The following is a 16999-nucleotide window of genomic DNA, read 5'->3' as shown; positions in this document are numbered from 1 at the left end:
GCGAGCCGAAAGTAGCTTCATCTGGTGCTCCCGCCGGGACTTCGGCTTGAGTTGTTAGCAGGCGTAGTAATCCGTCGATTTGTGGTGTTCACCGAGACACCACATGCAGATAAGGTATGGGTCCGTTGCGGACATTTGCCACGAGCAGGAGGCACACGTCCTAAAGCCCGAAGGCATCGCACACTGTTCCAGATGCAAAGCGTCAAAAGGGGCCTGAAAACAGGCCAGAGGAACCGCTTACTCCGGATCCGCGTTGTACGTGGAAAAGAAGGAAACTGACGTCAGCGCGCTGGGAGGGACTTATATGACCTCGCTGACATCACGTCCGTGGACGACGTCAGGGCGGGGTCATGTGGTGCCGTCCCCTGGTGCGCAGAGGTGCTGCTACAAAATATTTTCCCGGATCCAGTCTGACGCCTGGGGATAATTCGAAGTTAAGGAATCTGCGGCTAGATGTCGCTATCAGATCTTTTATTCCAAATTGCCGTTTGGTGCCGTGTGGGTGAGGGGCCTAACCAGTGTCATAGGGAAATTCCTTGTGTGATACCTGCCGGGGATTGAGGAAGTCAGCAACAATGTTACGGTAATCTGACTACAATGTAATTGTTTCATTCTCAATGTTTTTGGTATCCAAAACATATCCCACATAAACTTCCTCCTTCAACTGTCCATTCAACCTAACATTTACAGCTATGCGGCCCTATTATATGTTTTGACATACGGAAAACACAACTGTACCATTAGAGTTGGTTGCCACAGTATATTCCTGGAGACTCTTGCAGGTGTACCTGGCCATGTAAATTTTACTATGTCTTTTTGTAATTTGTCCTGTGCTCAAAGTATTCCGTTCACCATAATTCTGCTTTTCGGCACTTTATAGGGAACCCTCATCATGCACACCCAGTCTTCTCATATTTGATCATCTCTCAAGCAGTTCCAGCTGACCCCGTTAAATGCCTTATTGGCATACAGATCCAACAGGACCAGGGTCTTCTCTGTTTTATTTGCTTTTTCTATGAGTTGTGCAGTCCTGTTAATGTTATTGAATGTGTGACGTTTTGGAATTAACCCTGACTGATCCTCGAGTATCATATCTGGGAGGATCTGTGATAACCCGGGAGCCAACATTTTCGTATATAACTTAAGGTCTATATGCACCAGTGCTATCAGTATGTAAGTGGAACAAAGAGCCATATCCTTCCCTTGTTTCGGTATGGCAGTTACCTCAGCCTCATTCACTGTATGGGGCACATTAACTATTTCTTAGAATAGATGTGTTAACTGCAGGATTAAGCGGCATGCGAAGGCTCTGTAGAATTTCTAGACTTGGGGTTTCCTAGGTTTTAGCTCTTTTATGACCTTCCTTACTTCCTCCTATGTCTGAGGCTAATAAAGTTTCTCTTTGTTCATTCGTTATTTTAAGGCGGTCAACCAGGGTTCTTGTTCATACTGGTTTGAGTAAAAATCGTTAAATACCCATAATTAAAAGTTACCACCCATCTGAGTGTTTAATCAACACAATCCTTTCCCTATTCCGTTTAGACTGCAGACTCCTCATTAGCAGGGTACGTGCCTTAATACTGAATTTGCATGCTCTATGTCGGACTACTAGTAGAGCTTTTTCAGATCTGTTTACCAATAATATGTTCAGCTGCCCATCAGCACCATGCTCTTATTTGTTCTGAACGCCTCCACCTCTTCTGCGAACTTCCCAGACACTTGGAAACATGCAACTGTCCTTTTATTGCTGAAGGAAACCTCAGCAGACCCTTAAATGCTTGCCAACCATAGACCGATCTCTGTGCTACCATTCCCAGCCAAGGTCTTCAGATATTCATCAACAGATGCCTGACCAAATACCTCAATGACACCACTCAGTCTGGTTTCAGACCTAACCACAAAACGGGAACTGTCCTCATCGCCACAACGGATGACATTGGCATGACTCTAGACAGAGGAGACATAGCGGTCCTCATCCTCCTAGACTTCTCTGCGTCGTTTGACACGGTCTCCCACACCATCCACATCCAACGCCTACATGACATCAGAATTCAAGGACTTGCACTCTGATGGATCTGCTCTTTCCTTAACCAGTCAGTCAGCCTCACACTGTACACCTCGGACATCTGCTACCTCATCTGTAGAGTTCCGCAAGGACCCTCCCCGAGCCCAACCCTCTTCAACTCATACATGATCCCTCTCGCCAGCATCATCTGCTCTCACAACATCAACGTCCTCTCCTACGCAGACCACATGCACCTCATTCTTTCCCTCTCGGACAAGACACCCAGTACCCGGATCAAGTTCAATGCCTGCATGACTGAAATCACCCACTGGATGAAGATCAACTGTCTAAAGTTGAACACCGACATGACTGAAATTGTGATCCTCTGGAAGAGCACTTCACCGAAACTCCAACAGAGCTAGAACCGCCACACCCTGGTATCATCATCAAACGCAAACTCAATATGAGTCAATGCCGTCATCACATCATGCTTCCATACTCTGAAGATGCTGAGGAAGATTTTTAAATGGCTCCCAATTGGCTCTCAGAAAACTGTCACGTACGCCCGGATCACAAACCAGATGGATTATGGGAACACCCTCTATGTCGGGATCAACAAAAAACTTACAAGGCTGCAGACCATTCAGAACACGGCAGACAGAATCCCTCTCAATCTCCCACACAGTACTCACATAACACCACACGTGAAGGAGCTCCACTGGCTCCCCATACACAAACAGGTACATTTCAAACTCCTCACCCACACTTTCAAGGCACTACCCAACACTAGCCCAGAATACCTCAACAATCCTATCTGCTTTGACAAACTTCCAGATACCTCCGCTCCTCTGGACTCCTGCTTGCACACATCTTACACATACAGAAAGCCAGATCATGGTGGACGAGTCTTCTCCTACATCGCTTCTAATGGTTGAAATGATGTGCCGCTACACATAGGAGCATCCTCCTCTCTTATTGAATTCCACAAGAAGCTGAAGACCTAGCTTTCCGAGTAGTCCCACTAGGCCCTAGGGTTTGGCTAGACTCACACATGCTCAGCACCAGGATACCCTCCAGGGTGATGGAGCACTCTACAAATCGGCATAACATAACATACTCTCAAAGCTTTGTTACGTCTCTTAAACCTGATCGCGGTCCTGATTGTTTACGTCTATCTTCTGCTAATTTTAGATCCGCTTTTAGTTTGTTTTGGATCGGGGCCTCTTTCTTTTGTTTCTGGCTGGTAAGTCCATTATTTTTCATTTTAAGACTGCTTTTAATGCTTCCCACGTTATTTATCTGGAGATGTCTGATAAATTGTTCATAGTTAAGTCCCAGCAATTGCTTGCAAATGTTCAGACCTGTTGGCTGCATCTCTTAAAACGTGGCTACTGAGTATTCACCTTTTGTCTCTAGGTGGTGGATTTACATCTCTTAGATTGCACCACAGTGGTGTTTGGTCTGAGAATGTGATTAATTTTATTTCTACATGTTTGACATGCCCTAAAAGACATCTAGACATTGAAAACATGTCTATCCTTGAATAGGTGAGGTGTATTTGGGAATACTAGGTGCAGTCTCTTCAATATGGATTCAGTGCCCTCCAAGCAGAAATAAATCCTCAATGTGTTCAGGCGTGTCTCATGATATCTGGCCACCTTGACTGCATCATAGTGCAAACTGATCCTTTTTTGCATCAAATACCTGATTAAGATCATCTCGTTCTACTATAATTTTCCTTTTAGCAAATCCTCTCACCTTCCTAAGTACTGAGTGGAGAAATCGTAATTGGTTGTGCTTAGGTGTGTATAAAGTGGCTATTGTACATATCTGAGTTGCCAATCTGCACTTCACCAATATGCATCTTCCTATTTTGTCAACTATAGTTTTGAAAACTATTACATCTCCAATGTATTCTAAAGGAGTATTATTAGAGGCTGAAGAATGAATCTGGATTTTACAATGCTTCGACTAAAATCTCGTTGTGTCTCCCTTTTTCAGATGGGTTACTTGGAGTAATACCACCTCTGCCCAAATTTCTACCATTTACTGTACACACTACAGCCTCATCTTTGGCCTTCCCAGACGAACCCACATTGCACCATACCTCAGGTAACTCCACTGGCTCCCCATACAGAAGAGATGCCATTTCAAGCTGGTGACCCACGCACACAAGGCTCCACACAACCAAGGACCATCATACATGAACCACCGCCTGAACTTCCACCAACCGTCGAGAAGACTAGGCTCCACCTCGCTTTTACTTGCTCATACTCCATGCATCTACCGAAGCAGAAATGGAGGACGCTCCTTCGCCCACATCGCCGCAAAGACCTGGAACAGCCTCCCCACACACCTCCGCACCATCACCTCACTTCCGTAATTCTGAATGGCCCTCAAGAACTGGATGTTTGAATAAGCCTCCAGTACCCGCAAGTGCCTGGATACCTTATCGAGTGATTAGCAGCACTCAATAAATCCTGATTGACTGACTATAGCGCTTTGTGGGAAAATTCCACCCTTTCACTTTGAATGCAAGCATTCTAATCCCATCCTTGTAACTTATATATGTATTTCTTGTTCTCTTTACCTGTCTTGTCAGTCTCATTATATCTGGCCATGCAGGATTCCCGAATCCCATTTTGCTTCTCCTTCCCCAACAAATTTGTGTTTTTCCCCGCTGGCAGTTGCCAATATTTTTGCAGATTATCGTTTTTATTATAATTAATATTTCCGGGATTCAAGTACTACATCTTCTAACACTACTTCCCCCCTCCCCCCCTTTCCCTATTTCACCTCATGTTAAGTATAAAACAGAGAAGCACAATATAACTTATATAAATTTGTTTACCATTGACCTTCTCTAGTCTTATATTGTTGGAGGATTTTTATGTCTTTCATGTCTTTATGTGTTATTACATCCACAAGAGCACTCTCTCCTTTGTGCCCTTTTCTTCTATACCAGCCATTTCCCTCAGGTCTGTCTCTTCGATATTGTTTGCTTTGCTAGCAGTTGGTCTTCCTCCTTAGCTTTCCACCCTTCTTCCTCTGTTTTGTCTTAAGAGCTCTCTCCTGCTTAAAACCAGATGCCGCATGGGAAAGTTAATCAAAAGTGGATGACTCCTGTGTAGAGTTCATGTAGTATTGGGTGAAGGAGTTTTCTTTTTGCCAAATTTGATGTTGCTTGGTCCTGTAGGAGAAGCAGTTTGTCTACTTGGTGGTTTAGGGGGTCATTCCTTCTTGCTCTCTGTATTATGTGTTCTTCCTGCTGATAGGAAAATGTTTTCACTATTATGTCTCTTGGTCTGTTTGCAATTTGTTGTGTTTGACTGCTTCTCCCTCTTTAAGCGCCAGAATTTGGGCAAATATAGTGTATTTTTTTCAGAGTCAGCTGTCTCTTCCAAGACATTTCGAATCTATATGTTCTCTTTCCGGACTTGTTTTTCCTGATGTTTCCTATTTTTATTTACATTGTTGCTCACTTTGTTCTGCCTTTTCCAGACTGTCTATTTTTTCCTGTATATCTTATACTTCTTGTTGTATGTGATGTATAGTTTTGCCTGCGGGCCGTCACTGTTTCAAATATTTTCATGTTGCTTATATTTCTTTCTTCAAACCTTCCTTCGATTCTGAGTACAATGTTTGACGCATAGTGCAGAAGTCTTCCTTAGTCATGGGGTTTTCTTCTATTTTCCCTGCTATTTTTGCTGAGATCTGTGATTCTTATAAAATGTATTTGCCTGCATGAATTTATCAATACAAAAGAAAATTGCTCTTTCAGCTATTTGCCCCATCCAGCAAAGTAGTGTGACTTTCTTGATGCAGGTTCTGGGTTGCCTGCAATGTGCACTAGAATTTATATACTTCACCATTAGACCTTACCTGGATTCCACAGGTAGAAACCACAATTTTCTGTTCATGCCAAATACTTGCTGGAGGTTCCTTCGAATGCCCAAGTGGAATGCATTTTTATCTGGGCCATTATGAAATACTGGTGGTGAAAAAGCTTCTAAAATGGGAAGAGAGAAAAAGAAATGACATGCATGATATATACTATAACACTATTGGTCAGGTAAAGAGGCACGTTCAGGTAGTTATTTACTGGGAGTGGAAGTAGAGCATTTCAAAATAAAAGAGAGGAGCCACTCCTGATTTAGGATCATAACTACATGTCTACATTACTACATTACTAATTTAAAATTACAAGCCCTATTGAGAAAGGTCTGAATTCAGAACACAAGCCTGGAAGTCATCAGTGAGGCAAACAAGGAAAAGGCTTTTGGCAGCCTAAGTATAGCAGGTAAGCAAGCCACACAGGGAGCTCTGAGGTGGTGGTGGAGAACTGGCGTGGTACTGAGGGAAGACCTCCCATAAAAATCGAACAAACTTTGCTACTGAACCTATATGGTAGCTGGAAAGTGCGGAAAGTACACAAGGGAGTCAGTCGGAAAACACATGCACACTGTAGCGTGCTTAACCCACATTTTTAAAAAGTGGTATTTGAAAAAGGAGCAATGGAAGGACACAAGTAATAAGTCCATGCCCCTGTGCAGGTACAAACACCAGAATAGGAAGGCACGTCCATGGAAGCTGACAAAGTAGCAGCAGGCAAATGAGTGACAATAAAGCCAACTAATGGTATGCAACTGTCAGACTCTAAGTGCACTGTAAGCTAACAATATGTCTTGCAACATCTGCCGTTTTAGGCAACAAATAAAAAGCTACCCCTCAGTGCAGTCATAACATGTTGGGTGTAAGTAAGATATTGGGAAACAGACGAGGAAGACAAAAAGCACAGCAAATAAGAAAGTAAACAAATACATAAATAACGTATGACTGGTGACGCAGAACAGCATTCACAACAATAATTAAAGAAAAATGTATTTGCAATGAAAATAGTTCTAGGTTTAATGTCCTAATGTGTGTAAACACAATTGTGCACAAATACACACAGGTCGTTTGTGTGCCAGTTGCCTCTTTCTGTACCTATGTCTGTGCCTTTTTACATTTCCCAGGCTTGCGACGCTGCAGTGCAACAGACCCACCCAGATAGGAAATGCTGTCAAAGCAAAGTTCTGTGCTATTCATCGGTTCCCTAATGTAACTGTTTGCTTACATATGTCATTTGTTGCGCCCATGACCACTGGGCAAATCTTTTGAACCAGGAAAATGCAACAGCTGAGAATCCATATGAAGATGGCATGTGATGCAGACCTGACAATCACACACTGGTGTGCCTTAATTTCCTGCATCCACTCACAACTTCAAGAATACCAGCAACCCATATTCAATAGAGACCTACCACCCGCTTGGGCCACGGCTATTGGGTGAGTATGAGACAGACAGACAGACAGACACACACACACACACGCAAAAGGTCAGGACATGCAATGCAACTGAGAGTGTTCCTGGTATAGAAGGGGCGTTTCCGATGCTTTCATCACATCACATTGGTAGTGCCTCAGCATGAGCCACATAAAATGCAAGGGATGACACTCTTTGTTTGTATGCTGCCAGTGGAGGGAATGAGGTTCATACAAAATCAAGTGATAATGAAGATGAAAAGACATGAGTGAGATAGGATCAACAACATCAGGATACTGCTGTTGACCCAATGGCAGCCAGCCTCGGCCCTGTGTGGATGAGTATCATGCTAATGTCCACTGCAGCAATGGCAGCTGAAAATGTTGCTTCAGCAAGGGCAGCTGCAGGCAGAAACCAAGAAGGAGACCTAACTGGTCCTCTTGATGGTGTGAGGAACCCATGCCTTATACTTTACCGAAGCTTCAAGAGGGGACTTTGTAGGTTCCCTCTGATATTTCCTGGCTAATGTCTGTAGGACTAGGTTTGATAGCCAATAATCTGTGTTCTGCAGCTACAGAGGTTCCAAGGGATATCAGAAGCATTGGCAAGGCAATGGTGGCGTGTGCAGACGTGGATGTGATTGCAGCCGGTTTAGGGGTGGTGGTAAATGTCTGAGCTGGTGCAAGTACTGTGACAGAGGACACAGCCAGTGAAGGGATCATGGTAGATGTCCCAGCTAGTATAGGGGTGATGTACCCAACCAGCGAAGCTGCTGGGGTGGTAGTGGATGAGGCTGCAGCAGAAACTGGTTTTCTCCTAAATCCTTATGAAGATGGTGAGTTTTAGCTGGTTAATGACTAATCATGATCTGCACCCTTCCTCTTATGAAGTGTACCGTTCAACACTTTGGAGGAAATTGGGGAGGCGATTGGGTGCATGGCAACTGGGAAAACCCCGGGGCCGGATGGTCTAGCGGCTGAATACTATAAGGCCTACCGGGAATCCCTGATACAGCAACTGCATGCCCTTTACTCCACAGCCTTGGAAGAGCCCATATTGCCCCCCTCGATGCGTGAGGCCTATCTGGTGTCCCTACTCAAACCGAACAGGGATACCGCAGACCTGGGATCATACAGACCCCTAACACTCCTCAATGTGGATTCTAAAATATTCGCCAAGGTGCTAGCGGAGCGCCTGGCGCCAGTGGTGCCTGCGCTAGTCCCCAGCAACCAGAATGGCTTTGTGCCCAAGCGTAGCACCTCGCTGAACTTGCGAAGGTTTTTTAGAGTGGCAGTAGATAGTGTGCAGGAGTGGCCGAGGGCGGGATGTCTTGTGCTGGACCTTGAAAAGGCCTTTGATTGTCTGGAGTGGGGCTATCTTGCGGCAGTGCTGTCGCATTACGGGCTGGGCTCGGGATTTCTCCAAATGGTTGATCTATTATACAAAAATCCCACAGTTCGGGAGAGAACGGGACCATACATCTCTGACGCCATACCAATATGCAGGGGCACCAGTCAGGGGTGTCCGCTTTCGCCCCTCCTGTTTGCGTTGGCAATTGAACCCCTGGCAGCAGCGCTGCGGGCGACGCTAGGAGATGGAATACCTTTAGGAGATGCGACGCACCAGGTGTCACTGTATGCCGATGACCTATTGGTCTTCGTAAGAGACGTGGGAAATATACCACCTCAACTAGAGCGCACGTTACGTGACTTTGCCACTATGTCGGGACTCAAAGTGAATGTTGGCAAGTCCTGTGTTTATGCATTCGGGGAGACACTCCGGACCCGTGCTATAGCCTAGGTGGTATAAGGGTGCAGTGGAGAGCTGATACTTTCCGCTATCTAGGAATCCAGATATATCGCCAACCGGTGGATCTTATCGAGGGCAACCTGGGTCGATCCGTGGCAGCCATTAAGCCACAAATACACTTCTGGAAAACGCTCCCACTTGCGATCGCTGACAGGGTCGCATTATCTAAGATGGTGATCCTGCACCGCCTGCTGTACCATTTCGCTAACCTGCCGATATATATCCCGGCGGCCTTCTTTACCACACTCACCAAGCTAATTAGGGATTTCCTCTGGGGCAACGCGCGTCACAGAATGGCGTTGGTTAAGCTGTACTTTCCCACTGATCAAGGAGGCCTTGTGGCCCCTTGTTTCGAGCACTACTATCTGGCCGCGCAATTACAGTGTATAGCTCGCTGGTTAGCTGACAGAGGCCGTGAAAACACCGCGTCCACAGCACCTCCCTTCTCTCTAGACGATATTACCAAACTCTTTCATCCAGCCTCCAGAGCCCCAAAGCCGACACCGCTCCTCCTGGTGGTGGCGTATAAATGCTACCGCCGCAGTCTCTACCTCACCACAGCACTGATCCCTTATGCGCCGGCCTTTCCATTGGAGGGTTCCCCCAGTGGGTCTGGGGTACTCACACCTTCTGAACTCATGGAGTGGCGCGAAGCTGACTGACAGACCATAGGTGACTTGTACCGGGAAGGCGCCCTCATACCATATGAATCCCTGGTTGAAGAGATGGGGCTGCCGCCGGGGCAATTCCTAAGGCACCGTGCATTAATTGCGATACTGACCTCCAGATGGGGGGACATGAAAGAGGAGCCGAGCCACCATCTCACCATACAGTACTTTGGGGCGCGCAGGCACTTGGTTCGATGGTTTGCGGCATCTCTTCGCACGCACGGGTGAGTCTGGAACCACTACGCCACAAATGGGAAATAGACCTTGGGCGACCACTAGAGGATAAGGAATGGGGCAGGATACTACAGAGCCCAACACGTATACCCAGAAACATGCGCTTCCGTCAAATACAACTGTTATAGTCCACTGAGCATACCTTACACCCGAGAAAATTAATCAGTATTATCACCGCGCAGATGCAGTATGCCCTCGCTGCGTGGAGCTGGGAGTTGGTTTGGTGCACATGCTGTTGTAAACTACACTCCTATTGGTGGGCTGTAGGGGAGGCCCTGTGCACGTGCACAGGCCATACCATACCCTTTGAATGGTCTGTTTATCTGTTGCATCACTTTCGCAGAACCCCGGCTACTAAAGTTTCCTCTCGCTTTCTTGATTTGGGGTTGGTGGTAGACAAGCGTTTGCTAACGAAGAGGTGGAAGGCACGCGACCCGCCGCACATACAGGCATGGAGGTATTCATTCCTAGCGTGGGCTAAAGCGGAAGGAATGGCAATTCTCCGAGATGAAACACTGGGGCTCCGGAAGACACCTATTGCGACACAGTGGGAGGGACTGCTCCAGGCCTTGACACACACTGGGGAGGATGGCTCGGAGGGGCGACCCGGACGGGGGAGTAGCGCCCTAACGGAGAGTGCTGGATGACCTGTTAGTAGGCAATTTTGACACCATATACATGGATGTATGCCGTCTGACGCTTGGGGGAAGGCATGGTCATGGTTGCTGGGGGTGGGTGGCAGCTTACGGGGAGACATGAGGCAGGGAGTCAGGGTTGCGGGATGTGACGGAAGGGGGCATGGTGGAGGAGTGTCGTTTTACAAAAATCGGAAAAGTCGGATTATGCTTCTGTTACTGGTTTCGAGGTTTTTTGTTTAGCTATGGTGATTAATCTTTAACATCTGTGCATTTCCGTATGCGGTCACATTTGAGAAGACTCTGTATACTACACTAATAGAACCATGTCATAAATGCATGATGGTATTTACCCTGTTGAGGCTCCACTTGTAACTAGGCCAACAGTGGCACCGACACATGTGTTTGTACTACTCCTATGCAACCAAAGTGATGATGTGCTATTGTTATATGGTTCAATGTATGGTTGGCTTTATATGATGTATTTAGTCTTTAATGACGATGAGAACTCTATTGAAAACAATAAAAACAAATTTAAAGAAAAAAAAAAAATGAAGTGTACCGTTCAAGGGAGGCAGTTGATCAGTCAGCTGCTCATGTGTAATCAGGGGCCACAGCATTATGTATACTGGGCAGTAATGTGATGATCTGAAATGGCTTACTGTGTTTAAGTATTCTTCTGAAGCACGTTCCGTGAACGCCTTCTGTGCAGATGATGCCACACAAAGGTGAAGTCCCATCCCACTTTATTCTCGTTTACTGTTACATGGAACAACAAAGTACAGAATGTCCTACAATACCATACACACATCTAGTGCTTTAAGTGTCATGAGAAATGTGGCAGACCCTAACAAGAGTGTGGCAAGAGAAACGTCTCTAGGAAACCTTTACAAGAAGCACAGCCTTTGTTACTAAGGAAACAGCACAACACAAGTCCACATTCACATAAATAAAGCACAATTAAAACAACAGCTGGATACTTTAATTCACATTTTATACAGCACCTTTATCCTTGGCCATAAATAAAATAGTTGACAAAGTAAATTTAAAAGTAAGTTGTTTAGTCCCCAGGTCACACAGCGGCGTCTAATAACATTGCACTGCCGCACTAGCATGTTACAAGGAGGCAGATGCAGTGTACAGCAGAAATGAATGGCACAGTAGGGCACTGGCTCAACAGGATAAGAAATGTAATGCCCCTTGTCGTTGATCAACTATATAACTATATATTTGGATGATAACTTGACTATGAGGTCACCCACTAATCTGGTCTCCTCACTAACCACCTTCTCTACCACCACTTGAAACTCTATTAGAATTTCAGCTCTTGGCAGAGGATAACAATCGATGTAGGTGGAGTCCTCACAGCCTTCAAAACAATTTAAAAGCCCAGTTTACTGGAGCCTAGTCTGAGACAATAGTTTTGTCACTAATTAAAGTTTCTGGGTTGGCTGGCAGGGCTTAGTGTCTATGGCATCTGAAGTTAACGTTGTATAGACCAGGGGAATTAGGATCTCTAAGGTATTATATGCATCCTGGAATGTAATCTGACACAAAATTCTGTTATACATCTGGTGGGCAGAATATCGTGTGAACAAGTTGTAAACTATGAGCTTGAAATACAGTTCAACGTAGGACAGCCAGCTGCATCTCCTTCCACCAACCACCCAGACACCTCTGCTTCAGAGTACTCCTCCTCGCACACATCCTACGCATAAACAGAACCAGATGAGGAGGATGGGCGTTCTCTCTACATCGCTCCTAAATCATGGAATGGCTCCCACTGCACACCAGAGCCTCCTCCCCTCTTCTTGAATTCCACAAGAAGCTGAAGACCTGTTTTTTCAATTAACCAACCGACCATAAGCAGGACTAGGCACACAACCTTACTTTCCGCCAGGATAACTTTGTTGGTGTGCTTTACAAATACACACAACAAAAAACATCTTAGCAGGGATATTTCTAATTCAATAATCGTACTACCTCTGCATGGTCCTTCATATTTTTCAGCAAGGTGTAACAATACAACAGAGCATCAGGTTCTTTGCATGAAAATACATAGGATCGGTGTAAATCACTTAATTTCTATTACCTAATTTCTGATTAAATAATGACTCCTGACACACAAAGGTGTTTTCAAATCTAACGCTATGTTAACAAGTTACATATTGAAAAAATGTGTGTACACGGCCTTGTTTTTGAGGTATTATTATATTCACCCTTCAGAAGAAGCATGATGATTGGCATTAATGCACATCTCACTCTGAATCTACCTGAAATGCTTCAAGTCTACAGTGGTAATATAATTATTATCTCAAAAATTGTCCCAAGGGTAAATGTGCCCATTTGGAACATGGGTGAAAGTTTGAAAAGCCAGTAAAAAACTGGAACCAGTAGGTTTTTCAAAAATGGTACTTTCCAATTTTCTGTTCTCAGCATAAATCTCCACGTCAAAAAACGCAAGTCACGCTCTTTTAATACTCCAGATAAACTGCTGACTCTTATATTGCCCATTAATCCAAGTGAGATATTTGCATGGGGATTTTTGTTTTCATGTCTACATACACAGCCCATTGTCTATGTAGTGTCTTTATTTGGACTTGTATCATTATGAATTAACAAAGCCTGCATTTGTGTTACATAGACATTCCCAAAATGAGGTGTGAAGACTATACCTATAGAGATGCCACCAGTTTGCCAGTAAACTCATTTTGCAATTTAAAATAGTTTTTAGTCAATGCAAGCTCTACGCACTGCTTACAAAAAGGCTGTAGTCTCATGAATCACTTAAGCTTCCTCAAGTCGATCTATACTGCTTTCACAGTTGGCACATGCAGAATGCTGAAATAAAGAGCCTCCATGTCGTCCAATGTCACAAATATTTTCTTTGTGGGATCAAATCATAAATCAGATTATGTACTTGTGTAGGAAGAAGTCAGTAAGGGCTCTAAGAAGGACTGTGAAACTACTTGGTAACTCTGTGTTAGTTGCAATTTATTATGCAATTTAGGCAGTTATACTAAATCTAAGATTTCGTGGTATGGCCTCAATCAAGAACTCTGCCCCTTCTTGGTTATCCACATCATTGACCTTGCATATTTCCACAATGACATTTCTAATGACCTCTATTGAATTTCTGGCTCCTGCTTGGAATCATTTGCTGCTTGACAGTCATCAAAAGGCTTGGTGAGTATATATTTCAGTGTCTAGTAGTTTTGTGATCGTATTTGAGATGTTATTACATATATTTCTAAGTGCTATATGTTATACTGTAGGCAGTTTCAGAAAAGATATTTATCTCTGATCAGAGCTTGGTTGATACTGCAAAGCTATTCCACTATCAGAAGGGACCACCAACATAAACTGGGTGGATGTGCAGCTATAATTTTTAGATTTAACTTTACTGGTTCTCACATTGACTCAATCAAGACCTTGCTGAACAAATGATTGTTACTCTTTGATAAGGTTGACTTTATTAGCCACTTGGACTATACATTAATTTTGGCACCATACTGGCAGGCTAGCTATCTCCATATATATATACAAAAAAACACCAAATGTTACCACCCTGTGGGACCTCAATTTTCATCCAGAAAAATCAGTAGACATTGATACAGCACCTCTTATCGACTCTTTACAGACATTAAGACTCCACCAAAGGGTCTTGACCCCTACTCACCTAGCAGGACACATTTCTGAACCAATTTTGACATTACCAATGATGACTCCTTGACAGTAAGTATACCTCTCCCTCACTCATAGGCTGATCACTTTGCTGTACCCCTACACATTCCCCTCGCTCAATAAGCGATTCATAATGGGAATATTCCAATCTCCCATAGAATGCGGCCTTTAAAAAACTAGTGTTTCAAATTCTTTGCATGTATAATTCTTCCAGAATCGAAAAACAGCCAAAAACCCTGCCAGGGAAATGTTGTCTATTGTGAAAGTTCTTTTAAATCCAGCAGCCTCTTATAACATTATCACAACTTCACAAGAACTGCAGGAAAACCTTTCAGTCTTTTGTCAGGAAAAAATGCTAAAAATATAAGCCGTACTTGAAGAGCAACTTTCCATAAGTTTCTTGATCACCCTTTCATCTCAACATTGGGCTCATCTTTGTGTAATATCATCCCACTGTCCTTTGTAGAAATTATTAAACCATCCCGTAGAGTCATAAAAGCAAAATTGTAACTTGTCCACCTCATATTTGGGTGGTATACCTGGTTATCTTTGAATTATGTAATCTCTCTTTATCTTCCTCTTAAGTACCATCCAGTTGGAAACATCCCACAGTGTTACCATTCCCAAAGAAGCCATCAACGTATTCCCAACCTACTAAGCAATTATCAGACAACTTATCCCCTTCCCTTAGCTCTAAGACTTTAGAGCATAAAGTGAACAACAGCTGTCTTTATATTGTGAAACCAAAAATCACCTGGATACCACACAATTGAGGTTCAGTCCTCATTTCAGCACAGAAATCACATTGCTGGCTGTAACAGATAACATTAGGACCATTCTTTACAAAGGGGACACTGCTGCAGAGCTCTCGCTGCCTTTGACAAGGTCTATCATTCTAGCCTACGTAGTTGTCCTTTTGATAGTAGAATTTTGCGGAACACATTACGTTGGCTGCCACCTTTCCTACCAGATCTCAGTGCATTCTGCTTGCACCCTTTCAATCCACCACAAGCCTATTTAAGTGTGGCGTCCCAAAGGATTCATCAGTGAGCCCCACACTTTTATATCTTTACATCTCTCTCCTTGCTAAACTAATTAGGATGCTTCGATTGGAGATCAACAAAAAATCTGGGCTTTCTATTTTGACTCAGATCTAACATTTAGGCCACAGGTGAATAATGTTGCTGCTTCCTGCTGTTTTAGTCGTGAGAATGCTTAGAAAAATCCTTCCATTTATACGTTTTTCATTCCACAAAATGGTAACACAGGCTCTCAAAATTTCTAGACTGGTTTGTGGAAACTTGCTATATTTGGGCTTGTTTTGTCTGGTTCTAGGACCGATTATCATTCTGGTCATCTGCCCCTAAAATGATGACTCTAGCCCTAACTCCGTTACATTCTCTTAGGCCAGCCTCTTCTCATCTACTACAAATTCTTAATATCAAAAGGAGCACTTTAAGCAGCCCTTCATTGTCCCATCTAGGTGCCAAATCTTCATTCCTCCCACCATCTGAGAATTCCCAATTTAATCCATTTCAGGAAACAGCTTAAGCCCTGGCTCTTCCAGCAGAGATACATCATGTCCTCCCAGACATGTCTTCACTCCTTTAGCACCAGGGTAGTGGTGAGCTTTATGAATCTCCTTCATTTATTTATTCATCCTCTAGTTTCTCAACTTCCATCAGCACTGCTTTTTCAAATGTTTATGCCTCTTCATTCAATGCAGTGATAAACTCCACATCGTATGCTGTTACCCAAGCTTCTAACATTATCTCTGCCAATCACAACACACCTCCTCTACCCCTAACCATCTTGATGTCCATGCACCCTTTGATACCGTTGACGACATAATCATGTTCGAAACTCTTATCGTGTTAGGCATTGTGCCTCCCTAGATTGTTTATTCCTTGGTACCTAGTACTATTTACCTTCCTCATCCATGCCACTACTGTCAATCACTAGAAAATATGCTCTCTTCCTTTTCATTACCTGCACGGCCAGAAGTTTTTGATTCACCCACCTTCATAGTCACATCACTGAACACCTTCTGCATTCTCACTATTTGAGTTCACAATTGCCCTCAGTGCACCTATGCTCGAAGCTGTAGATCTCCAAACAATGAACACAAATGCCTTCACTCTTATTCAATGCTCCAGTTGTAAATACGTTTCCCTCTCAGATAAAATACGAGCCTAGTAACAGTGTATGATTACTATGTAAGTTTGCAAGAAAAACTCAAACTATCCATCAACCGAATACAAATGTCTACACTCCCACCTATTGCCATGGTGATAGTTCATTTTGCAAATCCAGTATGACACCTGTACCACAGGTATCTGTACTTGACTGGAAGAGAAGGATCCTCATACTATATAATTTGAATGTGCAACAGCATCACACTGCTCAATCTTTCACTCAGACTATAGAAAGGTGATGAAAACTCAGCACTTCTCAGCCCTTTATTGTTTCCCCTACCCCTCCCGTGGAACAAATGTGGGAGGAACTCTTCACCATCCCCCTGCCAACTTTTGTACATAAGCACTCTTCTATATAAAGCACTACGCTGCTGCCAAGCTTCTTTTTTGCATTTTATAAGTCAATATATATATGTACATACACACACACACACATATATATATATAAATAGTACAGTCTCCACA

General features: G+C 43.8%; 1 protein-coding gene across 2 annotated transcripts in view; it reads right to left on the bottom strand.

Moving 5' to 3' along the window:
• ZDHHC15 (zDHHC palmitoyltransferase 15) overlaps positions 1-16999 on the bottom strand; it is a 189775-nt gene that overhangs the window by 73643 nt on the left and 99133 nt on the right. For both annotated transcript variants that reach the window (XM_085608240.1, XM_085608241.1), the window contains one exon: positions 5888-6014. In XM_085608240.1, coding sequence (XP_085464366.1) covers positions 5888-6014 — 127 coding nt within the window. The remainder of the gene's footprint in view (positions 1-5887; positions 6015-16999) is intronic.

The sequence above is a fragment of the Triturus cristatus genome, chromosome 5_2, assembly GCF_964204655.1.
Source record: "Triturus cristatus chromosome 5_2, aTriCri1.1, whole genome shotgun sequence".
Lineage (NCBI taxonomy): Eukaryota > Metazoa > Chordata > Amphibia > Caudata > Salamandridae > Triturus > Triturus cristatus.
The sequence above is the reverse complement of the archived record's forward strand: the minus strand, read 5'-3'. Positions and strand labels throughout refer to the sequence as shown.